At 36.4% G+C, this 27075-nt stretch overlaps 1 protein-coding gene across 1 annotated transcript; it reads left to right on the top strand.

Annotated features, from left to right (window-relative positions):
• Positions 1-25619, top strand: ZFAND1 (zinc finger AN1-type containing 1). The gene is made up of 8 exons (XM_081258292.1): positions 1-114; positions 3027-3069; positions 4034-4073; positions 6489-6613; positions 6701-6792; positions 7575-7696; positions 25032-25187; positions 25278-25619. Exons 1-8 carry the CDS (start codon positions 60-62, stop codon positions 25446-25448), a joined length of 804 nt encoding a protein of 267 aa, XP_081114418.1. The 5' UTR covers positions 1-59; the 3' UTR covers positions 25449-25619.
• The last annotated feature ends 1456 nt before the right edge of the window (positions 25620-27075 follow it).

Here is a 27075-nt window from a genome sequence, read left to right as displayed (position 1 = left end):
GCGCGAGCGGCCTCGTCTCTCCCTGCCGCGGCTGTGCCCGCCTCTCGGGGCGCTGGGAGATGGCGGAGTTGGACATTGGGGCGCACTGCAGGGTGGAGCAGTGCCGGCAGCGAGGTGATTCAGGAGCCCCTACCTCTGGTCGCGGGAGGGAAGGCCGTGGGGCGAGGCGGAGTCTGAGGAGGCAGGGCGGGCGTGTCCCTTGGGGGCGGGGGTCTGCCGTGACATGTGTTGATGCCCTTGATGCCCATGTTTTTTGTTGCCCTTGAGCCTTTGGAAGAGGCTTATGGTCTCTTTGGAAGGGAGCGGTGCGATTCCCAAAAACATACCTTGCAGTGTGAACTTTGATTTTCGAGTGCGCCTTGCCAAGAAGTCGCTTCGCGCGCACTCCTTTCTGATGAGCACGGGTAGGGAGGACGCTTCGGTCTGGGAATCGGGAGAGTTCTCTTCTGAACCTGTCACTGCGACCTCGGGCAGGCCACTTCTCTCCCAGACTTTTTGTTTGCTTATCTGTTACTTATCTGTCAGAGCAAGGAGTTGGGTGACATCAGTTTTTAACCTCATTTTCGCGGGCTGCTCAGGAGACGAGCTTATAGGGAGAAGGCCCTTAGCTTTTCCTCCGGATGATCATTACGCTCTCTCAGCTCTGTCACTCTTTGATTCTGATTATCACTGATGCAGTAAACATTTACTGAGCACCTCTTTTGGTGCTGGGACCACATAAAGGTATAAAATATAGCCCTTTCCACAGAAAAGCTTTCAGGATAGTTAGCTGCTTTTTTAGAGCATTAGTAAGGTGATGTCCTCTCTCCGCTGAACTGAGAGACCTTGTGATACACATAGCCCAATCTAATAGCCAGTGGTAGGGTGGTACGGGCCTTAGAAACACCTGCAGCAGGTATGTCCTGAAGCACTAGAGCCACACAGAATGCTCAGTCTTTGGTACCTGGCTTTCACTCCAAATGGATGCTACCACATCTGGCTCACACTACACTGGGTGACAAAATAGCTTTTATCTCCCATTGCAGCTACAGTCATTGGCAGCAGGTAGCCACCTGATCACTGTTGAGAAGGACTCTGGGGTTTAGTCCAGAATTAGTGGGAGTGCTACAGTTAATAAATGATACCTGTTGTGTGTGGTGGGCAAAAGGACACAATCCCTGCTACGTTATTGTTACTTTCAGCACTCTGATTTGTATCTTTCACCACTGGCTGTCATCTTCAGCCATTCAGCAGGCAAGAGCCAATGTTTCCTTGCAGATCTTTCATAGGGAAGCTTAGCCAGTTGGGTTTTGACTGTAAGTTATATAATTCTGGTATACCTGATTATCTCTAGCAAGTCCATAATATCTACCATTTGTGACATAGTTCATCATCCTTTCCAACTTCAGGTGTCTCTTAAAGTGTAAATACCTGAAATGAGGCCAGGGTCTAGCTCTTTTGGACTAGTGGAGAGCAGTTAAGATTTAGAATACGTTAAGTGAGTATCATAAATTTCATTTAGCTTCTGGATGAATAGGATGGTGTCAAGTGTTAGGAAATTATCTTGATCTTAACTCTTACCCCTGGATTCTCTTGGTTGGCGTCTAATATTTACTTGGTCACCAAAGTCTCAAAATAGTGAGCATGTACATTTTTCTGATTTGAAAAAGACATAAAAGTTTTGTAAAGTATTACATACTTCAGTTTCCTTCTCTTTTTGACAAATGTATACCTACTTTCTTGGTATGAAACAGATACTTACAGTATCACGCTTTCAGGACAACAATGACAATGCATTAAGTTCGCTTTTCAGGTGAAGGAAGAACTATATTTGGTCCCTCTTGTCCCACAAGCAGAAACATCCAGCAGTCCCTTTGGGTTATAATAGGACCTCTTCTTTTTCTTTTGGGTTAGGATACTCTGTAGGGTGGGATGTTTTGGGAGCAATAGTAACTTTCTCTAAAGTGCAATGCTTTTTGTTTTCATTTTGTAAAAGTGGTGTGATTAGATATAGCCAGCCTCACTTGGCTGTATACTGTAATTTAATATGAGGTACACTGAAAACAGTTTAGAGAAGAAATGATTGTATTCAGTGATTTATGGTCAATTGTCACATATAAGAATGGATACTTTCATGTGCTTTCGAAAAATTCATTTCCTAACTTAGTTGTTACTTAGTCCTAACTTAGTTGTTCCTCAACAGCAAGGAAAGAAACAATTCAGGACAAAAGTTTGCAGTGTCAATCAATCCATCCATTGAATTTCTGGAATTTCTTTGGACACATCTCTACCTAGTCACCACAGGATTTTTCTCAGTTGAGTGTATTCAAAACAAGTTAATTGCTATAATTATTCTTGTTAATTACAGGTATTATCTTACTATTCTTATCTTTTACATGTATCTCATTTGGTTTTTACAATTACCCTGTGTAGTAGGTGTGGCATATAGCATAGATACATACACACACACATATATACGTATGCACACAAACACAATATACTTATATCTATGTCTATTTTTATGCATATTATGTAATAATAGAGCTTTGGTTTTGTATACATACACATAAATACACTGTATACTATATATCAAATATATATATATACAATATGTATGTATATAATCCAAAGCTCTACTGTTAAGTAACTTGCCTAGCATTGCTAGATTAGTAAGCAGTGGAATCAAAATTGAAACCTAGGATTGTCACTTCAAATGCAGGATTTTTGCATTATACAGTCCTCAGAAACGACACCTAGTAAATCTGGGAAACAAACAGAAAACTCACAGGACTTCTTTTTTTTTTTTTTTTTTTCTGGTTTAGCATGCTACAGCAAGTAACATTTATCTTCTGATAATCCAGTTACTTTCAAAGTGCTTGAGGTTGTGATGGCTTTTGTTTAACCACTGCTTGCTGCACTAGGATATTGTTCAAAAAGGAAAGTTTTCCTATAGCCATAGTTCAGTACTTTAAGATTCTTTTTACTTAAGAAAACTAAATCAAAATCAGTTACTGACCAGAACATATAACATTTCCCCTCAATTTTAGATTTTCTTCCATTTGTATGTGATGGTTGTTCAGGAGTATTTTGGTAAGTTAAGTTTTTATGCTTTATTTGGGAGTAATTTTAGTGTTTGTAATATGAGATTTATTTCTAAAAAGTAGAATGATTTAAAATAGTTTTTACTTTAGCCACTGATATCTGATATTCATTATAGTAATCACTTGGGGAAAAAAAACAAATAGACTAGTCACAGACTCTGATTACTTGTACATATATGTGGCTAGTCTTTAAACTTTCCAGAAATGGGGTGATGTGTGTGATTTTTATGTAAAAGTCATATATATGTCTTTTAATCACAAGAAGAGAACATATCCACAATATAAAGAATATGGTAAAAAAAATCCAGTTATGATTATTAGTCTTTATTTTAATTAATAAAATGAAAAGAGCCCAACCTTTATATTTCTTAAATTGAGTACTTTACGTCCGTTGCACACATATCACATGCAAAGTAAAACCTGGGAACAAACAAGAATTTTGGAAAATGCATTTTCTTTTCAATTAAACTTTCAAGTATCAGGTATTTAATTTATTAAATAGAGCACTGAAAGAATAAATTCTTTTCAGAAGATGATTCAGAAAGATTTATTAGAAGTAAATAAAAATAATGCATATTTTTAAGTCATTCAGAACTAGAACACTCCTTTGACATTTTATTACTGATTATTTTTGAGAAATAAAAGAATCAAAAGGGTCTGCATTTTCACACACCTTAAAGCACTCAAAGTAAAGGTAATTAAGAGTGGTGAATTTTTGTACTCATATTGAAGTTGAATAGTAGTTGGGTTTTAAAACTTTTGAGACTATAGATGCTCTGTCTTTTATTTATCTGTCATTTCAGTTTATTCTTATAGGCAGAGTTGTTAATGTAGTGTGAGTGTAGTTAATCTTAAGGATACTAACCATTAAAATATCTCAAATTACTGCAGTTATCTTTAAGTACATTATTTGATTACATTTAAATAAACACTTTTTGTTGTTGTTATTTAAGCCTTGAACACAGGAGCAGGGAGTCACATAGCTGTCCTGAGGTATGTTAATATCTCCTGGTAAAACATGTTTGTATTTATGTACTTTCATTCAGAATTGGATTCAATTTAATCCCAGTGTACCACAGATTAAAATTTGGCAGACTAAACTGATTATGTAAGAGGGTCTTACTTTATTTATATTATTTTTCTCAGTATGTTTTAACATAAACTAGTCTACTTGGTAGTTATAAATTTTTGTTCTTATAATTCTTATTCCTTTGTACTTCAGTTCCGTTTATGTAGCCTGCTTATAGATTTAGGCTCTATATTTATAAATACATAATGGAATTAACATCCTCATCATATACTCCCTCCAGTTTGCTTCACTGTTTCATTCATTTTCACTGGTGCCTGGTGTTAGGACTCTGTGGTAATACATGGTTCTGGCTCCATCAGCCTTAGGTCACCAGGAGCAGACCTGTAGTCCAGCAAAATCTCCCTACCCTAATTCGGACCAAATCAAGAGGTTAAAAGGGGCTGTTAAATAGAAGCCAAAATATCATCTTTATTACTGATAAAGAATAAGTTGAATGATATAGCTTAGTGTTGAGCCAAAAGGGTCTGCAAAGGAAATCCAGAATTAGGTGGATTTGCCCACCAGTCTCAGCAATGCTGCACCAGGTTAGGCTTCCAAGGGAAAAAAGAGAAAGCTGAGCCTAATGTAATTTTCTCAAATTTGTAATCAGAGAAGTTGTTCCACCTCTCTTGGATCAGAGATCAGCAGAAAGTTAAACTGAATTTACTCCATTTGGAAAGAAGCATTTACCTCACATTTTGCAGTTGATATTTATTCCTGCCCACCATTTACCAAACACTTTACGGAGTCTCTTGATTATAGAAAATTAAGGTTAAATGAGCTTCAGTCAAAATCTGGCCCTTTGAAGTTTTGGTGATTTATTTGAGGAAATAAAAATTAAGTAACATATTGGTATTATTCAGGATTACTTGGAAAGAAATACTCATAGAGTCATATAGTAAACATATTGGTGTTTGTTATACAGCTTGTAAATCTTCCCTGTGTTTTCCTTTTTCATATATGATTTGATTTCTATGAATGTCTCATAGAATGTCTCTCAATTAGATCTTATTAATTTAAAGGTGAAATAAAAATCTTCTACCTTTAGACCATTGGAATAAATTTGAAAAAATAGTTAAGAAGTTAATTCCAACAAGATGTAACTATCATTTATATAGAGGAATGCCCTTTGGTTATAGATTTCAAGCAATTACAGTTGACCCTTGAACAACATAGGTTTGAACTGTGTGGGTCCCCTTATACGTGGATTTTTTTCACTAGGTATGTACTATACAATGCGTTGGATCTGCAGGTGCAGAACTGCAGATAAGGAGAGCTGACTGTAAAGTTATACTTGGATTTTCAACTGCATGGAGGGTTTGTACCTCAGTCCCTTAGTTGTGCAAGGGTCAACTGAGTTCATTCAGTTCTAGAAACCTAGTTACTTAATACTCAAAATAGCCTGAGTGATGTGGACTTTTTTTTTTATCTCATAAAAGCTCTTTTCCTCTGATGTAATATTTGCTAGTATTAAATACAAAATAAAGTATATCATTGTGTGGGACTCTCCTGGTGGCACAGTGGTTAAGAATCCACCTGCCAATGCAGGGGACATGGGTTTGAGCCCTGGTCTAGGAAAATTCCCACATGCTGTGGAGCAACTAAACCTGTGCACCACAACTACTGGACCTGTGCTCTAGAGCCCACGAGCCACAACTATTGAGCCTGCGTGCCACAACTACTGAAGCTCACGCGCCTAGACCCCATGCTCTGCAACAAGAGAAGCCACTGCAATGAGAAACCTGTGCACCGCAACAAAGAGTAGCCCCCGCTTGCCGCAGCTAGAGGAAGCCTGTGCGCAGCAATGAAGACCCAACGCAGACATACATACATACATACATACATAAATAAATAAATAAATAAAATTACTTTTAAAAAAAAGAATAGTATATTGTTGTGAAAACTGTCTTTAACCCTCTGTATCATGGAAAAACATATAATTTTAAGTGTTCTTTTACATGTATTTAAGCCTCTAAAACCAGTATAGAAAGTAGATGACTTGCAATTTGAGGAGTGATGAGCTGATTACCTAAGCATATTATTATGGAGGCATCTTTGTGTAGTATGTGACAAAGTGGAAGACTAAGATTATGGAGAGTAACTGAGTAGTCATTTTAACTTGACTTAGAAGATAAATACACCACAGTAGGAAAACTTTGAAAATGTAGAGCAGTCAGCACAGTAATCATTTCTCACACGAACAATTTTTATAATCTATATGAGAATGTGTGAGTTTCTCTTACAAGTTTAAGCAAAAATGATATGGATATCCAGAATAGATTTATTGATTTGCTTTAAATGTGAAATATAATGCCATGTCCCCCATTTTACATTTTCAGGTGACTGTAATTGAGAGACTGAAGTCAGATTCACATACATCTTACCCATGCTCATTCAAGGACTGTGCTGAAAGAGAGCTTGTGCCAGTTGTGTGTCCTTATTGTGAGAAGAATTTTTGCCTGAGGTGATCACTGAGACCATTTAAACTCTGTATATCTGTTTAAGTCATATGCAAATACATGACCTAGTGTCACTCTTCTGTTGCTCATAGACATCGTCATCAGTCAGATCATGAATGTGAAGAACTGGAAATCCCTAAGTCTCGTATGGCTGCCACTCAGAAACTTGTTAAAGACATTATTGGCAAGTATCTAGAAAGCTTGTTTTGTTGTTTCCCTACTGCCCTATACTTTATATGAGTTCCAGAGCCCTGCTTCTCATGTCAGCTTGCCAGTTATGCAAGGTGTTGTTAGCAACCCTGATGGTTATAACTTGCTATAGATTTTGATGACATTCTTGTGACAATATTTCTCACAAGACTTTCCAATGAAAATTTGGAAATTCTATGGAAATACCCTACCAGATATTCTCTTTTGCTGGACCATTTATATCAGCTGGTTAACCATGTTGCCTAAAAATTGTATTCATGAGGCTAAAGTAGTGGTTTACATTCTTTAAAGACTAAAGTTTAAGCCCAGTCAGCTGTCCTATGAATGCTGCTGATATTCTGACATATGAGGAAAGAATGTATCTGTGATTTAGACCAGTCTGTCTGCTACCATGTTAGTTCAGCTGAATTTTCATTTTATAGTAAGAGTGTTACTTTAAATTAAATTAATCAAGTTAAAATCATCTATAACCAAATCTTAAAATTCTCTGTAGAAGTGTTAGTGATTGCTCTGGATTAAATAGATTTAAGCTGGAAAGAGGCACATTACTTGAGTTTTTGATGTGGAAATCACTTAGGTCAACTCAGTGGTATTTTTCCATTGATCATACCTATAAAATGAATGTGGGCTCTGTATATCTCTATTATATGTAATTTGTGTACATTTCAGGGCCATAGTTAATAAATAATAATAAAAATAAAACTCTGGAAAATGTAAAAGTTCTTAATTGCTTATATGCTTACACTTATTTCTTAGATTCCAAGACAGGAGAGACAGCAAGTAAACGACGGAAAGGTGCAAAAAATAGTGAAACAGCTGCAAAGGTAGCATTGATGAAATTAAAGATGCATGCTAATGGAGATAAATCATTGCCACAGGTTGGTCTTAGAGATTTTAGAAAACAAAATGTTCTAAATATAGTTGGAGCTCCCTTTTTACTCTTCCCTCTCATTAAGTATGAGAACCTTATATGTATCATTTCTACTACGACATGGTATAAGTCTGCATAAATAATACATAGTTTTTATGAGTTTTTTTCACTTTATAGAAACAGCAGTAAACCATATGTATCCTACTTCAACTTTTTTCTGTTACCCTTGGTATCTTTTTTTTTTTTTTTTTTTTGCTGTATGCGGGCCTCTCACTGTTGTGGCCTCTCCCGTTGTGGAGCACAGGCTCTGGACGCGCAGGCTCAGCGGCCATGGCTCACGGGCCCAGCCGCTCTGTGGCATGTGGGATCTTCACGGACCAGGGCACGAACCCGCGTCCCCTGCATCGGCAGGTGGACTCTCAACCACTGCACCACCAGGGAAGCTCCCTTTCGTATCATTTTTAAAAACTTTATCCATGCTGATATGTTGAGTCTTGTTCATTCATTTTGATAGCTCACATTTTTCTGTAGTATGAATATCCATTTATCCATTCTTTTAGTGAACACAATTCAGATTTCTTTTCCAAGTTGTTTGCTATTATAAACTGTTCAAAAGTGAACATCCATGTGTACTTGTAGGAACATTTCTCTCGGACAGCTTCTTTAAAACTCCATATTGCCAATTACATTTTCTATAACAATTCAGTACATATGTACATACATAAATACCTTAACACAGTTTCAGTAAGTAACTGATATGTATGTGTATACTTTATGTGTATGTGTATTTTCTGATATTTTTTATTTTACTTTAAAGATTGTTGATTTTGTAGCCCCTGAAGGATTGAGACCATCAAATTGAAAAATGCTACTCTAGGGAACATACCTAGAAATAGAAAAGCTGGATCATTGGGTTTGCTCGTCTTCAGCTTTACTAGATATTTTCAACTTTTTTTTTATAGATATTTATTGGAGTATAAGTGCTTCACAATACCGAGTTAGTTTCTGTTACACAACAAAGTGAATCAGCCACATGCATACACATGTCCCTATATCCCCTCGCTCTTGAGCCTCCTTCTGATCCTCCCTATCCCAACCCTCTAGGTCATCACAAAGCACCAAGCCCATCTCCCTGTGCTATGCTGCTGCTTCCCACCAGCCAACTGTTTTACATTCGGTCGTGTATATATGTCGATGCTACTCTCACTTCACCCCAGCTTCGCCCTCCCACCCCATGTCCTCAAGTCCATACTCTATGTCTGCCTCTTTATTCCTGCCCTGCAACTAGGTTCATCAGTACCATTTTTTTTTAGAGCCCATATATATGTGTTAGCATATGGTATTTGTTTATCTCTTTCTGACTTACTTCGCTCTGTATGACAGACCCTGGGTCCATCCACCTCACTACACATAACTCAATTTTGTTTCTTTTTATGGCTGTGTAATATTCCATTGTATATATGTGCCACATCTTCTTTATCCATTCATCTGTCGATGGACATTTAGGTTGGTTCCATGTCCTGGCTATTGTAAATAGTGCTGCAATGAACATTGTGGTGCATGTCTCTTTTTGAATTATCGTTTTCACAGGGTATATATGCCCAGTAGTGGGATTGCTGGGTCATATGATAGTTCTATTTTTAGTTTTTTAAGGAACCTCCATACTGTTTTCCATACGGGTTGTATCAATTTACATTCTCACCAGCAGTGTAGGAGGGTTCCCTTTTCACCACTCTTTCCAGCATTTATTGTTTCTAGCTTTTTTGGTAATGGCCATTCTGACCAGTGTGAGGTGATATCTCATTGTAGTTTTGATTTGCATTTCTCTAATAATTAGTGATGTTGAGCATCTTTTTATGTGCCTCTTGGCCATCTGTATGTCTTCCTTGGTGAAATGTCTGTTTAGGTCTTCCACCCATTTTTTAACTGGATTGTTTGTTTATTTGATATTGAGCTCCATGAGCTGTTTGTATGTTTTGGAGATTAATCCTTTGTCTGTTGATTCATTTGCAAATATGTTCTCCCATTCTGAGGGTTGTCTTTTTGTCTTCTTGTTGGTTTCCTTTGCTGTGCAAAAGCTTTTAGCTTTTAAGTTTAATTAAGTCCCATTTGTTTATTTTTGTTTTTATTTCTTTTACTCTAGGAGGTGAGTCAAAAAAGATCTTGCTGTGGTTTATGTCAGTGTTTTTCCTATGTTTTCCTCTAAAAGTTTTATAGTGTCTGACCTTACATTTAAGTCTTTAATCCATTTGGAGTTTATTTTTGTGTATGGTGTTAGGGAGTGTTCTAATTTCATTCTTTTACATGTAGCTGTCCAGTTTTCCCAGCACCACTTACTGAGAGGCTGTCTTTTCTCCATTGTATGTTCTTGCCTACTTTGTCGTAAATTAGGTGCCCATATGTGCGTGGGTTTATCTCTGGGCATTCTATCCTGTACTATTCATGTAAATTTCTGTTTTTGTGCCAGTACCATACTGTGTTGATTACTGTAACTTTGTGGTATAGTTTGAAGTCTGGGAGCCTGATTCCTCCAACTCCGTTTTTCTTTTTCAGGATTGCTTTGGCTCTTCAGGGTCTTTTGTGTTTCCATACAAACTGTAAGATTTTTTTGTTCTAATTCTGTGAAGAATACCATTGGTAGTTTATAGGGGTTGCGTTGAATCTGTAGATTGCTTTGGATACTATAGTCATTTTCACAATAGTGATTCTTCAATCCAAGAACATGGTATATTTCTCCATCTGTTTATGTCATCTTTGATTTCTTTCATCAGTGTTTTATAGTTTTCTGAGTACAGGTCTTTCGCCTCCTTAGGCAGGTTTATTCCTAAGTATTTTATTCTTTTTGTGCAATGGTAAATAGCAGTGCTTCCTTACTTTCTCTTTCTGATTTTTTATTGATGATGTATAGGAATGCCAGAGATTTCTGTGCATTAATTTTGTATCCTGCAACCTTACCAAATTCACTGATTAGTTCTAGTAGTTTTCTGGTGACATCTTTAGGATTTTCTATGTATAGTATCATGTCATCGGCAAATAGTGACAGTTTTACTTCTTTTCCAATTTGTATTCCTTTTATTTCTTTTTCTTCTCTGATTGCTGTGGCTAGGACTTCCAAAACTATGTTTAATAAGAGTGGAGAGAATGGACATCCTTGTCTTGTTCCTGATCCTAGTGGGAATGCTTTCAGTTTTTCACCATTGAGTATGATGCTTGCTGTGGGTTTGTCATATGGCCTTTATTATGTTGAGGTAGTTTCCCTCTGTGCCCATTCTCTGGAGAGTTTTTATCATAAGTGGGTGTTGAATTTTGTCTAAAGCTTTTTCTGCATCTATTGAGATGATCATACGGTTTTTATTCCTTAATTTGTTAATGTGGTGTATCACATTGCATGATTTGCATATATTGAAGAATCCTTGCATCCTTGGGATAAATCCCACTTGATCATGGTGTATGATCCTTTTAATGTGCTGTTGGATTCTGTTTGCTAGTATTTTGTTCAGGATTTTTCCATCTATATTCATCAGTGATATTGGTCTATCATTTTCTTTTTTTGTGATATCTTTTTCTGGTTTTGGTATTAAGGTGATGGTGGCTTCGTAGAATGAATTTGGAAGTGTTTCTCCCTCTGCAGTTTTCTGGAAAAGTTTGAGAAGGATGGGTGTTATTAGCTCTTCTCTAAATGTTTGATAGAATTCGCCTATGAAGCCATCTGGTCCTGGACTTTTCTTTTTTGGAAGATTTTTTTTTTAAATTTATTTATTTTATTGATTTATTTATTTTTTGACTGCATTGGGTCTTTGTTACTGTGCGCGGGCTTTCTCTAGTTGAGGTGAGTGGGGGCTACTTTTCGTTGCGGTGCACAGGCTTCTCATTTCGGTGGCTTCTCTTGTTGCAGAGTACAGGCTCTAGGCATGCGGGCTTCAGTAGTTGCAGCACGCAGCCTCAGTAGTTGTGGCTCGCAGGCTCTAGAGCACAGGTTCAGTAGTTGTGGCGCACGAGCTTAGTTGCTCTGCGGCAGTGGGATCTTCCTGGACCAGGGTTCGAACCCGTGTCCCCTGCATTGGCAGGTGGATTCTTAACCACTTAACCAGGGAAGCCCTGTTGGAAGATTTTTAATTATGGTTTCAGTTTCATTACTCGTGATAGGTCTGTTTATATTTTCTAATTCTTCCTGGTTCAGTCTTCGAAAATTGTACCTTTCCAAGAATTTTTCCATTTCTTCGTGGTTGTTCATTTTATTGGCATATAGTTGTTTGTTGTAGTCTCTTATAATCCTTTGTATTTCTGCATTGTCAGTTGTGATTTCTCCCTTTTCATTTCTAATTCTATTGATTTGAGACTTCCCCCTTTTTTTCTTGATGAGTCTGGCTAAGGGTTTATCAATTTTGTTTATCTTCTCAAAGAACCAGCTTTTAGTTTTATTGATCTTTGCTATTGTTTTCTTCATTTCTATTTCATTTATTTCTGCTCTGATCTTTATGATTTCTTTCCTTCTACTGACTTTAGGTTTTCTTTGTTCTTCTTTCTCTAGTTGTTTTAACTGTAGGGTTAGATTGTTTTTTGAGATTTTTCTTGTTTCTTGAGGTGAGATTGGATTGCTATAAACTTCCCTCTTAGAACTGCTTTTGCTGCGTCCCGTAGGTTTTGGGTCATTGTGTTTTCATTGTCATTTGTTTCTATGTATTTTTTAATTTCTTCTTCAGTGATCTCTTGGTTATTTAGTAGCACAATGTCTAGCCTCCATGTATTTGTGTTTTTTACAGTTTTTTTTGCTATAATTGATTTCCAGTGTCATAACATTGTAGTCAGAAAAGATGCTTGATACGATTTCAATTTTCTTAAATTTTCCGAGGCTTGATTTGTGACCCAAGATGTGATCTATCCTGGAGAATATTCCATGTACACTTGAGAAGAAAGTGTATTCTGCCACTTTTGAGTGGAATGTTCTGTAAATATCAATTAGATCCATCTGGTCTATTGTGTCATTTAAAGCTTGTGTTTCCTTATTTATTTTCTGTTTGGGTGCTCTGTCCATTTGTGTAATTGGGGTGTTGAAGTCCCGTACTATCGTTGTGTTACTGTCAATTTCTCCTTTCATGGTTGTTAGCATTTGCCTTTGTATTGAGGTGCTTCTATGTTGGGTGCATAAACATTTATAATTGTTATATCTTCATCTTGGATTGATCCTTTGATCATTAGGTAGTGTGCCTCCTTATCTCTTGTAACAGTCTTTATTTTAAGGTCTATTTTATTTGATATGAGTATTGCTACTCCAGCTTTCTTTTGAATTCCATTTGCATGGAATATCTTTTTCCATCCCTTCACTTTCAGTCTGTATGTGTCCCTAGGTCTGAAGTGAGTCTCTTGTAGACAGCATATATATGGGTCTTGTTTTTGCATCCATTCAGCCAGTCTGTGTCTTTTTGTTGGGGTATTTAATCCATTTACCTTTAAGGTTCTTATCGATATGTATGTACCTATTACCATTTTCTTAATTGTTTTGGGTTTGTTTTTGTGGGTCCTTTTCTTCTCTTGTGTTTCCCACTTAGAGAAGTTTCTTTAGCATTTGTTGTAAAGCTGGTTTGGTGGTGCTGAATTCTCTTAACTTTTGTTTGTCTGAAAAGCTTTTGACTTCTCCATCGAATCTGAATGAGATCCTTGCTGGGTAGAGTAATCTTTGTTGTAGGTTTTTCTCTTTCATCATTTTAATTATATCCTGCCACTCCCTTCTGGCCTGCAGAGTTTCCACTGAAAACTCAGCTGATAACCTTATGGGGATTCCTTTGTATGTTATTTTTGTTTTTCCCTTGCTACTTTTAATATTTTTTCTTTGAATTTAATTTTTGTTAGTTTGATTAATATGTGTCTTGGTGTGTTTTTCCTAGGGTTTATCCTATATGGGACTCTCTGTGCTTCCTGGACTTGGGTGACTATTTCATTTCCCATGTTAGGAAGGTTTTCCACTATAGTCGCCTCAAATACTTTCTCAGACCCTTTCTTTTTCTCTTTGTCTTCTGGGGCCCCTATAATTTGAATGTTGGTGCGTTTAGAATTGTCCCAGAAGTCTCTGAGATTGTCTTCAATTCTTTTCATTCTTTTTTCTTTATTCTGCTCTTCGGCAGTTATTTTCACCATTTTGTCTTCCAGCTCACTTATTTGTTTTTCTGCCTCTGTTATTCTGTTATTGATTCCTTCTAGTGTATTTTTAATTTCAGTTATTGTGTTATTCATCTCTGTTTGTTTGTTCTTTAGTTTTTCTAGATCTTTGTTAAACAGTTCTTGTATTTTCTCAATCCGTGCTTTCATTCTACTTCCGAGATTCTGGATCATCTTTACTATCATTACTCTGAATTCTTTTTCAGGTAGATTGCCTGTTTTTTCTTCATTTATTTGATCTTGTAGGTTTTTACCTTGCTCCTCATCTGTGACATATTTTTTTGCCATTTCATGTTTTTTTTTTTAAATGAGTGGGATTGTGTTATAGTTTTACTGGTTGTTTGGCCTGAGGCTTCCAAGACTAGAGTTTGTAGGCTATCGGGTAGATCTGGGTCTTGGTGCTGAGATGAGGAACTCTGTGAGCCCTCACTCTGATGAATATTCCCTGAGGTCTGAGGTTCTCTGTTAGTCCAGTGGTCCAGACTCGGATCTTCCACTGCAGGAACTTCCGCCCAACCCCATGCTCGCAAATCCAGATCCCACAAGCCATGTGTGGTGGCAAAAAAAAAAGAGAACAATAACAAAGTAAAAAATAAAATTAGATTAGGAAACTAACAGATATGTTAGAAAGAATGTAAAAATAAAAATATAGATGAATAAACAACTGGAAGGTACATCAGTACCACAGTAGTAAAAAAGAGGAGGGAAAAAAAAAAAGGAGGGGGGAAGACCTTGGCTGTGGAGAGTGGGGCCTAAGCAAGGATGAGATTTGGGTGGTGGGTGGGGCCAATGCTCAGATCCCACAGGGCTGGAAAAGGCCCTGGGGGCTGTGGGGGTGGGGCTTAGGCTCAAGGAACAGAAGGGGCCCAGACGTGACCCCACTCCTGGTCTCAGAGAGCAGGGGACCTCACCTGGGAGCCCAGCAGGCTTTCTGGGCTCGAGTGGGCAGATCAAGCGCCCTCCTTTCCTCTCCTGCTCCTCCGGTCTGGGGACTGGAAGGGCCCCTACTGCCTGCCTCTCCTGATCTCCCTGGCCTCCCTCCTATGCCCCCAAGGACCCACGCAGCCTGTAGTGGGCTTGGTGAGCAGGGGATCAACATGGGAGCTCAGCAGGTGAGTGAGCGGGGCAGTCGCCCTTTGTTCCTCTCCCGCTCCTCCTGGAGGGCCTCTCCTGATCTCCCTGGCCTCCCTCCTATACCCTCAAGGACCCATGTGGCCTGGGGTGGGGTTTGGAGGTCGGGGGACCGGCCTGGGAGTTCAGAGGCTCCCTGTGCCCGAGTGGGCAGGACAATTGCCCTCTGCTCTATGGCATGCCACTCCTGATCTGCCACTCCACCTGCCATTCCTGATCTCCCCAGCCTCCCTCCTATGCTCCCAGGACCTTCATGGCCTGGATGGGGCTTTGTGTGTGTCAGAGGCGGGGACCAGCTTGGGAGCTCAGCAGGCTCCCCGGCCCCGTGGACCAGGCGATCGCCTTCTGCTCCTCTCCCACTCTTCCTGGAGAGTCTCTCCCACCTGCCTCTCCTGATTTTCCCAGCCTCAGGGGTGCCGGTCTTGTCTGGCCTCTACTTCTCCTCCCGCCTCGATCCCCCTCCATCCTACCAGTTCACTCTGCGGTTCCTCCCATCTCCTTGGGGGTTAAAGTCCCCCACTAGTGGCTGACAGGTGCCCTAGTTGTGGGGAGATGCTAACTCCACATCTTCCCACACCACCATCTTGCCTTCTCTCCTCCTTGTCAACTTTTTATTTTAAGTAGTTGTACGGATTTATCTCCTTCTTGTAGTTTCTGAGAGTTTCAGTGTTTCTTGCCACCGTAGGTTATTATTCATTGTTACCAATCTGATAGATGTGAAATGATACTTCAGTGAGGTTTAAAGTTGAATTGCCCTGTGACTAGTGAGGTTCAGCTACTTTGCATATGGTTATTGGATATTGGGCTTTCTTTTGCGAATTAATTGTTCATATCCTTTGCCCATGTTTTCTGTTGGGTTGTGGAACTTTTAGAAAGGTTTATAAGAGTCTATATATTCTGAATTCTAATCTTTTTTTGATTAAGGACATTGCACAAATCTTTTCTCAGTCTGTAGCTTGTCTTCACTTTGCTTTTGATCTCTTTAGTAATTCAGACTTTCTAAATTTTAATACACTCAAATTTATTAATGATTTCATTAAGATTGTACTTTTAAAAATAAGTTATTTTCTTACATTTTCCTTTAAAAGTTTTATTTTATATTTTTGTTTAGCTCTTTATTCCATCTGGAATTTAATTGTAGTTAAGCAGAGGTAGAGATTGCTTCCTTCCCCTCCCACCCAATGGGTTACCTATCGTTGTAACATAAGATGTTGAAGCGTTCATCCTTGTAATGACATTTCTGTCATACACCAGATTCTTTTGTACATGTGGGACTAGTCTGGGGATCTCCATTCAGTTCCTCTGGTCTGTTTGTCTCTCTTTGCATTAATTCAAACGGTCTTAATTATAATAGCTTTATAATAAGTAGGACAATCCTCTCCACCTCATTCTTTGCTTTCAATTGTGTCTATTCTTGGCCATTTATTCTTTTGTAAAAATTTCAGGATCACTTTGTCCTGTTCTGTTAAATGGTGATTTTGATAGAAATTGTGCTGAATTTAAAATTAGAGACAGTTGACATCTTTAAAATTTCACTCTTCCCATTCATCTCCATGGTCTATCCAACTTTATTTAGGTCTTCTTTTATGTCCTTAAGGAACATCCTATAATGCTTACCATACATATTTTATGTCTTTTCTTAGGTTTATTCTTAGGCTCTTCATAATTTTTGCTGCCATTGTAAATGGTAATTTTTTTAAAGTTAACATTTTTCTAATTGTTTATTCCTGGTTGTTGTATAGTGTCCTTCCATCCAGCAAATAAACTCTAATAGTTCCCATAGTTTATAGATTTCCTGGCTTGTTTTCTGTGCAGTCACATCTTCTGCAAATGACAGTTTTGTGAGGTTTTGTTTTTGTTTTTGTTTTTGTTTCAAATTTGCTTTTCTCTTGCTCTTCCACCTTCTCATTATTATTGTTTGTGTTAGTGCATTGGCTGAAATCGCCACAACAATGTTGAATAATATGAGTGATAGCAGGCATTTTCATCATATTTCTGACTTTTAATGCAAATTATTCTAAAGTTTCATCATTAAATATTATATTTGCTGTAGATTTTTGATAGTAGCCTTCCTTAGATTAACAATATTTTTCTATTCCTAGTTTTCTAGGAACTTATATCAAGAATAAGTATTAAATTTTGCTATAATTTTTTTCCTCCATCTAGTAAGATGATTATGTCAAGTTTTTTTTCCTTATCAATGTGGTAAATTACATTGATCAATTTTTTTGTTGTGAATCACCCACATATTCTGGAATAAACCAGTTGACTCTGGTATATAATTCTTTTAAAATGTGCTGCTAATCTGATTTATTAATATATTATTTAGTGTTTTATGTTCACATTAGTAGCCAAAAAATAAAATTAGTTGAGTAGCTTTCCCTCTTGTATTCTTTGAAATAGTTGGGTATTATTTGTTCTTGAAGGTTTGATAATGGTTGTTATAACTTTCAGATTTGTTGCCTTTTTTTGAGGGGAGAATTTTGAATACTCTTTTAATGTATTAAATAGTTCTTGGCTTATTTGGAAAATCTGTGTCTTCTGAAATATATTTTGATAAATAACATCTTTCTTAAAAATTTCTGTTTGATGTAGATCTTTCAGTTTATTGTTATAAAGTTGTTCAACTTATTTTCTTATGTTCCCAAATCTCTATTCTGTCTTTCATTAGTCATTCTTAATATTTTTCATTCATACTTTTCTTTGATTTCCCCTTGAACAGTCTTGCTAGAGGTTTGTGTTTACTTTTTTAATTTGTATTTTAGTTTTTTCAAAGAATCATGTTTTGGTTTTATTGACCTCTCTATTGTTTCTTTGCTTTCTGCTTCACTAATTTTGCTCTTATATTATTATTTCTTTTTTTCTGCTTTGTTTACATTCTATCTGATGTTCTTTTTCTAACCTCGCACATTGAATAATGAACTTGCTTATTTCAACCTACTTGTTAGGTGTATTTTTTTTTTTTTTGGTAACTTTATTTTGATACAGTTTCAAACCAAAAAGTTGCAAGAATAGTTCAAAGAATATTTTCATATTTGTTACCCAAATGTACCAGTTATTTAGATTTTGTCCTGTTTGTTGTTTCATTTGCATTCTCTCTCTGTCCATATGTATATGTGTGTGCATGCTTACTAATTTTTGTTTGGCTTGATCTATCAGTTTCTGAAACAGCTGGTATCAAAATCCCACTATAGCTGTGGTTTTGTCAGGTTTTTTATTCCTGTAACTCTAATAGTTTTGCTGAGTTGTATATTATCAGATACATTGAATTTCTTCATCATTATGTTTTCTTTATGAATTTTGCCTTAAATCCACTTTTGAATTATTTTAATATTGTTTCATTACCTTTCTTTTGATGAATAGTTAACTATTATGTCTTTATCCCTTTACTTTCACCTTTTCTTGTTTTATTTTTAGGGTGTTTCTTGTAAGCAGCATGTAGCTGGACTTTGTTTTTCTAATCCAATTTGATAGTATCTTTCTTTTATAGGTGAGTTGAACCCATTTATATTTATTACGATCACATGTATTTGAATGTATTTCTTCCATCTTATGTTTTTTGCTCATAATCCTTTTCCTTTTATTATTTATTTCTCTCCAGTCATTTTTTGTATCGACTGAATTTTCTGTATTCCCTTTCATTCTGCTGGTTTAGAAACCATTGGTTATAGTCTTCTTCTTTGATTGTCCTTAATATTTCGTTTTTGAAAACTTCTTTGTTTTTAAAATTATAAAGATACATACTTTCAACAAGGGTAACTTTAAAAAACTGTATAAAGGAAAAAAACTAAACACACCCTCCTATGCTCATGTCCATCTCAACTGAGGATGGTTTTGCCCCCTTGGGGACATCTGACAATGTCTAGAGACATTTTTGGTTGTCACAACTGGACATGGGGGTGCTGCTGGTATCTAGTGGGTAGAGGCCAGGGATGCTGCTAAATGTTCCACAGTGTACTAAATGTCCCACAGTGTACAGGACAGCACCCACAGGAAAGAATTTTCTGGTCTAAAATGTCAATAGTGACATAGTTGAGAAGACCTGCTCTAAAGTATCCAATAATATTATTCACATTACTTTGCAATTCTTTTATTACTTAAAACACAATAGCAAAAACTTCTATAGCACTAACTTTGTTCCAGTCCCTCTTCTATCACATTTAATCCTCGCAACAGGCTTGTGAAAGATGTACTATTATCTTTGCCTAATAGACAAGAAAACTGAGGCACAAAAAGGTTAAGGAACTTGGTAGTAACACAGCTAGTAAGTGGAGAGCTGCAAATTGAAACCAGGAAGACTGCCTTAGAAACCATGTTCTCAACACACCTAACACTTTATCGTGGAGCATGCAGGTCTATAGATAGAACTTCTTCCCCTGTATCATTAATATTTGTGTGTGTTTATACATATATGTACTGACATATATTATTTATATATTTGCACACCTATGTATATGTGTGCATATACATATGTATAATTTTACATAAATGAAAATGTCTATTGGTATATGCATACAAAGACACAAAGAGTGTTTTAGGGTCATTATTTCATAAAAATAGCATGATATTCATTTCGTTAGCATTTTTTTTTGAATACGTGCTATATATCAGGTCCTGGGGATACAACAGTAGGTAAAACAAAGTCCCTGCCCATATGACGTTTATATTCCAGTAGGATGAGACAGCTATTAAATATATACTATAATTTCAGATGGTGATTAAGCCTATGGATAAAAATAAAGCCCGCTTCAGGTAGGTAAGATATCTTTTTATCTCTATATATTCTTCTCATGAATGCCTAACAGAAATTCCCCCAAGGGAACTGGTATGGTTCTAAATCATTTTCTTTAAAAGCTTGGATAATTTTCCAAGTGGTGTGGATCTACTGTGACTTACATCACCATTTTCCTATTGATAAACATTCACTTCGTTTCCAGTTTTGGCAACTGTGCTAAGAAGTTTCCTATTTCTGGTTTCCTATTTCTGTGAGATAAATTCCCTGGAGTGTGTTTTCTGAGTCAAAGGGTATGTGTATTTTAAATCTTAATAGATGTTGCCAAGCTGCTTTACAAAGAAGTTGAAACAATTTACATTTCTACCATCAGTAATTATAATAGTCAACTTTTATTGACTGATTGCACTATGCCAAGCATTGTTTTGTGGCTCTAGATTTTTATCTTCCTTAGTACTCATGACTGTCATATGATGTATTATTATCCTCATTTCACAGATTAGTAATCTGAAGTGAAGTGCTCTTAAGATCAGTCACGTGCTCAGAGCCTGCCATTCTACCCTGTTTATTACTATACTGCCTCTTGTGGCCATACATGAGAGTACCTTTCCCCTCCAATGGTTTCCAGTAGTTGTTTATCTTTTAAAATGTATTCCAGTCTAATGGCTGTGAAAAGATATTTCCTAATTGCTTTACTTTGCACTTTCTTAACCACTGTTCAGTTTGAGCATCTTTTGTTATGTTCATTGGCCATGTATGATTGCTCTTCCTTGAATTGCCCATGCATATCCTTTGATCATTTTTCTTTTAGGTTGTTATTTTTATTTCATTTATATTTTGCTTGGTCAACTATGGAAACTCTTGGAGTAGAATGGATATAAATCCTTTATAATCAATCTGCTTTGGAATCTTTTTTCAAAATCTGTCAAACATCTTGATTTTACTTAGGTATCTCATTGACATATCAGGGTTCTAAATTTTTCTAAGGTCTGTCTTTCATTTCTGTCTTCTTAGGGTTTTCATTTTTTTTCATCTGTCTTTAGTAGATCTGGAATTTGATTTTAGCATATGATATGAGCCAAGGACCCAATTTTATTTTCTTCCAGTTGATTAGCTAGTTTCTGCCAACCAATTAAAGAATTCATCTTTGTCCTATTGAATTGAAATACCAAATATCACCTTCATGATAAGTTTAAAATGTATTTTTACTAGATCAGTTTTTGGATTTCCTATTCTATTCCATTCATCTATTTTTTATTCATATGTTAATACCAAGTTGATTTGATATAATAACTTTATAGAGTGTTCTAATATCTGATAATGTGAGTCCCATCCATATTTTTCCATAGTTTTTCTTAGCAGTTTTTTTTTTTTTTGCTTTATTCATCTGTATGAACCTTGTGATTATTACATACAATTTTTTTTTAAATCCCTCGGGATTTTCATGGTTGTCATAATGGGACAAGGTTGTAAGTGACAGACTCCAGCAGATACTGTTAAAGAAAGTAGCCTCTTTAAAGGTCAAAATGGAGAAACTGAAAGAAACCAGTATAAAAAGCAAGAGAGAACACAACATGGTTTTAGGCAGAAATGTGGCTTCTCATATCTTTCAAAGTTTCCCACAAGGATGTTGGCTGTGAATAATAGTGCCTACAGGAAGTGAGAAATCTACCATTTATGAGAAGCCTGATTTGCCATTCTCAGGAGGATTTTATTACCCAGTTGGCCTCTTCCTTTTGATTCTGGGATTCTGGCTCCTTCCCTACCCACCAGGTACAAGTAAATGAGGCAAAACCTCCTTGATACATTATCAAGTGATTTCTGTGAAGTTGGGTGAAGTAAAATTCAACTTCCCAGCAGCATCTGTTAACAAGTCCTGACTGAGGATCATTCCTGAAGGATTCTCTGAATTTGCATTATATGATATATATTAATTTTGGGAGAAATGACATTTTTATGACATCGTCTTCCTATCTAAGAACTTTATGTCTTCTCTTTTAGATCGTGTTTTATTGCCTTCTGTAACATTTTATATTTTTCTTCATTTAAGTCTTACTACTCCTTGCTTATTTTCATCTCTAATTATCTTATGGGTTTTCTTTCTTTTGTGAATAGAATATTTCCCTTTACCTCTATTCCTAGTACTTATTGTTAATATAGAAGAAAAAGGTCTTGAATTCTGTATATTCATCTTATTCAGTCACATCGCCAAATTCTTCTATTTATTTTAGAAGTTTTTTTTTTTGCCTTTGATTTCCTAGGTATATAATCACATCCCATTGACAAGTAGCTTTAGTTTTTATTTTTCAACAATTATACTAGTTATTTCATTTTCTTGTGTTACATTATCTATAATCTTCAATATAATGTTTTGTAATAATAGTGATAATAGGCATGTGCTTACATTTAAAATTTTTAACGTATATAATTAAATACCAATTCTTCTCTCAAAATCTAAAGTTACTTGGTATTGTATCCTCTTGAATAAGACAAAGAGTTTGACATGCTTTATGCAGTTGAATCATCTTCCATCCCATCATCTTTGTTCACACATGATTATTTTTAAGTCACTTGCTATTTAAATTTACCAATATATTTTTTGAGTTTCTTTTTTCCTTAAGACTCACTTTTATTTTGGCTAAAGTCCATTCTTTAGCAGTTGATTCATTAAGAGTCTTTGTTGGTAAACTCTTTCAGTCTTTTGTTTGTCTGAAACTGCCCTTATTTTCCCTCACTTGAGCTGGATTATCTGTTAGATTCTCTCCACCCAGAATATACTATTCATTGGCTTCTTTTGCCTATTGTTCAGGAAACTTGTGCTGTAGATCTTATTCTTGTTGCTTTATGGGTAATTTTTCTTTCTTTTGTGTGTGTGTGTAGCTTTTAAGATTTTATCTATGATATTTTCCAGTTTCAGTGCAATGTTGCTAGGTGTGGATTTGTTTTAATTACACGGCTTGACCCTTGAGATAGATTTTAAAATCTGACTTACCTCTTACTCTTGGAAAATTATTATTATTTTCTTTCTGAATATTACTTCCTTTTCTTCTCTTCTGAAACTATTACTAGACATATTTTAGAGATTTGTAATTTCTATCTTTATGTCTATTTGTGCTGCCTTCTAGATGACTGCTTCACTTCATCTTCCAATCAATTAAACCTTTTTATTGAAGATTATAGAAATGTATTGTGCATTTCTTATGTCAGAAACTGTATTCTTAAGTTTTTATATTTCTTTTTTTTTATTAGTTTCTGCTTTATAACAATGTGAATCAGTCATACATATACATCTATTCCCACATCCCTTCCCTCTTGCGTCTCCCTCCCTCCCACCCTCCCTAGCCCACCCCTCCAGGCGGTCACAATTGTATCTTTATAGCTTTTCCTGTTTCATTTCTGCCTGTTTCGGTTTTACAACTTTCTGTTTCATTTTTATGTATATTATTCTTTATCTCCTTGTACATCCTCAATAACTTTTATAAATGTCTATTTCAAGTTTATTTAGTTTCACCTGCCCATAATAAGTTAACCTTTGATTTGTTTTGAAATTTCAGCGTACAGCTTCTGCATGTTTGTGTTGAGTAGGAGTTTCTTTCTGTGTCTCTGTTACTGTTTTCACTCACCTCTCCCTGCTAGCAGTCTCACATTTTCTTCCACAGGCCCACCTACCCATGACCTCTATTCCAAACCCAAGTTTGAGATTGACAATTTGTGCTCCTGCTCTATGAAGATTTTCAGATTATTACAGATCCATTTACTGAGCTGGAAGGCTTTGGCTTTGTTCACTGTCACGAGGTTATATCTGTGCTTTTCTGCCCCCCTATATATTGGTTTTTGTAAGCAATAGCCTACATCAACATTCAGCAGTAACTTCTTAAGCCTCCTTTCCTGGCGTGCACGTCCCACACAAGCTCCTGCTTTCAATCAGTGAGCCGGACGTAGGTGCCCCACCACCACGTGACACTGTTATTTCCCATTAACCCAAAAGCTGAGCTCTTGCTACCTCTTCCTCTTCTGGAGCCCTGAAAGCCTGTGATCAGCCTGCCTACTGTCACTTTGCCTTTCTGTTTCATTTTTGGATCCTCAGACTTATTTATTTTTTTACTTTTAGGTGAGGGTATATCTTTTTAAATTTCTCTTTTCAGATTAATGCTCTTGTTGTTCTGTTTTTGGAGCAAGGACTATGAGGTTATAGAGTTGGCCTAAAGCTTGAATTTCCAATGATTTCTTATATTTCTTTTAATACTTGTTCTCTGTAATAATGCACTCCACTGGTCTCTAACAAATCTACATTCCTTAGTGCTGAGATAGAAATTGTGTTGAATCTATTATTTCTTAGAATAATTGTGATCTTTCCCTACAACTCAGGGATCCTCCAGTTATGCTGAAATATTTACTGTAGCAGGAATTGGTCTGTGAAGCCAGCACTTCTTTAAAGCGATTTTAGGAAGAAGGGGAAATCAGAAGCCAATACCTTTGCTCCTCTTCTTGTTTCCTACATTCGTTAATTTTGCAAGAAAGTACAATATAAAGGAAACATATAGGGTATAGAATACTGGAGGAACCATCTCCAGGTTTCTGAATCTTTCTCTTTTGTTGATATGGTGCTTGTCTAACTTTTTTTTTTTTTTTTTAACGTTTCTTTGTTTTCGAAAGCCCTGCTATCTCTAAATATGTGGTGAGGTCTTTCAGGTGAAAAGACATGTTATATGTCTCAGGAATCTTTTAACTGTAAGCGACAGAAACTTGACAGAAACCAACTAGCACACTCAAAACAATTTTTCTTTTTCTCACGTAATGGGGAGTGCTGCATTAATCTGGTCTCAAGGTATGACTGAATTCCAGGACTCAAATGCTGTTGAAAGAGGCCGTCTGTTTCCTTGACTTCTCTCTCTGTGAGTTAGAGACTCACTGTTTTTCATTTGAGGAGACTTTTCCACATTGGTTCAGGAATGGCTGAGAGGCATGGAGGATAGCTGCAGGCAACCTCAGGTTTAATTCAGCAAGACTTAAAAAAAACTCTGGAAAAATATTGCTCCTCCCTGCCCCCAGGTTTTGAATGTAAAATCCCAGGAAAGGACCTTGATTGGCCTAATTTAGGTCACATGCCTGTTTTTCATAGATCATCCTGATTAGGGTCTTAGATCCTCTGCCCATGCATTTAGGTGGATGCTGGGGTTGTATGATTGTATTCCCACTAGAAGTTGTATCATTAGAGGGTAATCCTTCTCTGACCAGGAGAAGAGAGGAAGAAATGTCACCAGACAAAAACAGATGTCCATTTCATGTATATAATCTGTATTTTAACCTTTTATTTTTACAGATGGAAAGAATTTACTTTCAGGTTTTCTTACCTAAGGGGAGCAAAGAGAAGAGTAAGCCAATGTTCTTTTGCCAGCAGTGGAGCATTGGAAGGGTCATAGACTTTGCAGCTTCTTTAGCCAGTCTTAAAAATGACAATAACAAATTAACACCTAAGGTAACAACAGGTTATAACTTTTTCCCTAAAAGTTTTAGAATACTCTATAAAGCACATTTATTACATTATGATGTATCTCTCTCTTAACAGAAATTGAGGTTATGTCACAGTACCTCAGGAGAAGCCTTACCCTTGGATCATATTTTGGAAACCTGGATTGCTAAGGAGGATTGTCCTTTATACAGTGGTGGAAATATTATCTTGGAATATCTGAATGATGAAGAACAGTTTTTAAAAAATGTTGATTCTTACTTGGAGTAGTCATTCAGGGAGTCAAGCTAGAAATCACGAGGAAAATTCATTGTTAATCAAATTCTTTTACTACAAATACTATGTATTTTTTATTTTTAAAACTTGCTTTTTATTTCTATTATGTCATAATTTACATTATCAGTCTTCTATTAAATTGGATTTGAATTTTTGTGTTTTCAAGTTTAACTATGAACTGATATTTAGCAAATTCTCTTATCTAATTAACTTTTATTAGGTTATGCTGTAATAACAACAACAAAGATATATTTCTCATTTGGTTAATGTCGGCTTTGATTGGCTGTGACTCTGCTCCATGTTATCTTTACTCCAGAATCTAATATGAAGGAATGACCCCTTTTGGGGACATTGCCATTCTTATGGCAGAAGAAAGAGATGGCTCTTAGAAGATAACATATATCACTTTTGCTTTAAGCAAAACACATGACCAAGCCTACCATTATGGGGCCTTAGTATCTACCTACATCATGGTGTATAAATTGATGTGTATACATGAATCATAGAAACTTAGAGGTCATCTCACTCACTCTTCAAAGTTTGTGGATGAGGAGTCTCAGGCCTAGGAAGGGAAAATTATTTTCTTGTTGTCACCTAAGTGCTTTGGGACATATCTCTGATAAAAAACTCCCTCCAGTAGGATTCACCATTTTGTCTGTATCATATAGTACAGATAAGAAGAAAGATGGGATAACTAAACTACATTACAAGTCCTTTATATATATACCAAAGCAAAACACATGCCAAAAGTAACTACATTTTACCAACACATTAAAATTAGTGCTCCTGGCTGATGTATTCTATCTATACTCAACACAGTACTACTATAGAGAAGAAATAGAAGTTATTTCTGTTTGTTATTTGTCCCTTTCCTACTTTGCGATAGACAGGGATAGTGGCTTTAGGTTTAATTAAAGGAAAAAACTCACTGTTTATTTCATCTCTAATTCTTTCTTCATATTATTTTCATGCAGTGAATGGAGATAACTTCTGACTTCTATCAGCTGCTTGCTTATACACTCATTTATTAACCTAGTTATTCAAGTACCTACTAAATGTAAGGATTTGATTCTAACTGCCGTGGTGGATACAATGAAGAGATGTATACGTACTTAAAACTATAATACAAAGCAGTTTGGCAAGTGCCAATGAATATATAGTAAGTATAGCTATGTTCTAATAGCTCTTTTATCAGAAACCATAAGACCAGAAGTAGAAATAATCTTTAAATATATTCCCAGATACCAGACAGTTTTAATACAAATACCTTAGCATCTGCATAATTACTTGCACATGGTAGATGACCAACACATGTCTCATGAATTGAACTGAAGCTAAATATACTGGAAAAAATACCAATGCAGGTTGAAAAGAAGGGAAGTAAGGCGAGCAGAGATTGAGCTACACTTAAGGAGACTAAAGAAGAGGTCCTGTCAATGATTAGAAAAGATACAAAGCAGCATGGAGGGAAGGACTTATGTCATGTGGTCCCAGATAGTGGAGCAAACTAGTCTGTAAGAGACATAGGTGCCAGCATTCTTGGAGGCTCTATGGACGGGGGCTCCAGCCTGAGAAGTCTCCTAAAGAGAACAAGATTGTGGGCAAGAGAGGAAGTCCCCCC

The sequence above is a fragment of the Mesoplodon bidens genome (genome assembly GCF_964165515.1).
Source record: "Mesoplodon bidens genome assembly, chromosome: 16".
Taxonomy (NCBI): domain Eukaryota; kingdom Metazoa; phylum Chordata; class Mammalia; order Artiodactyla; family Ziphiidae; genus Mesoplodon; species Mesoplodon bidens.
The sequence above is the reverse complement of the archived record's forward strand: the minus strand, read 5'-3'. Positions and strand labels throughout refer to the sequence as shown.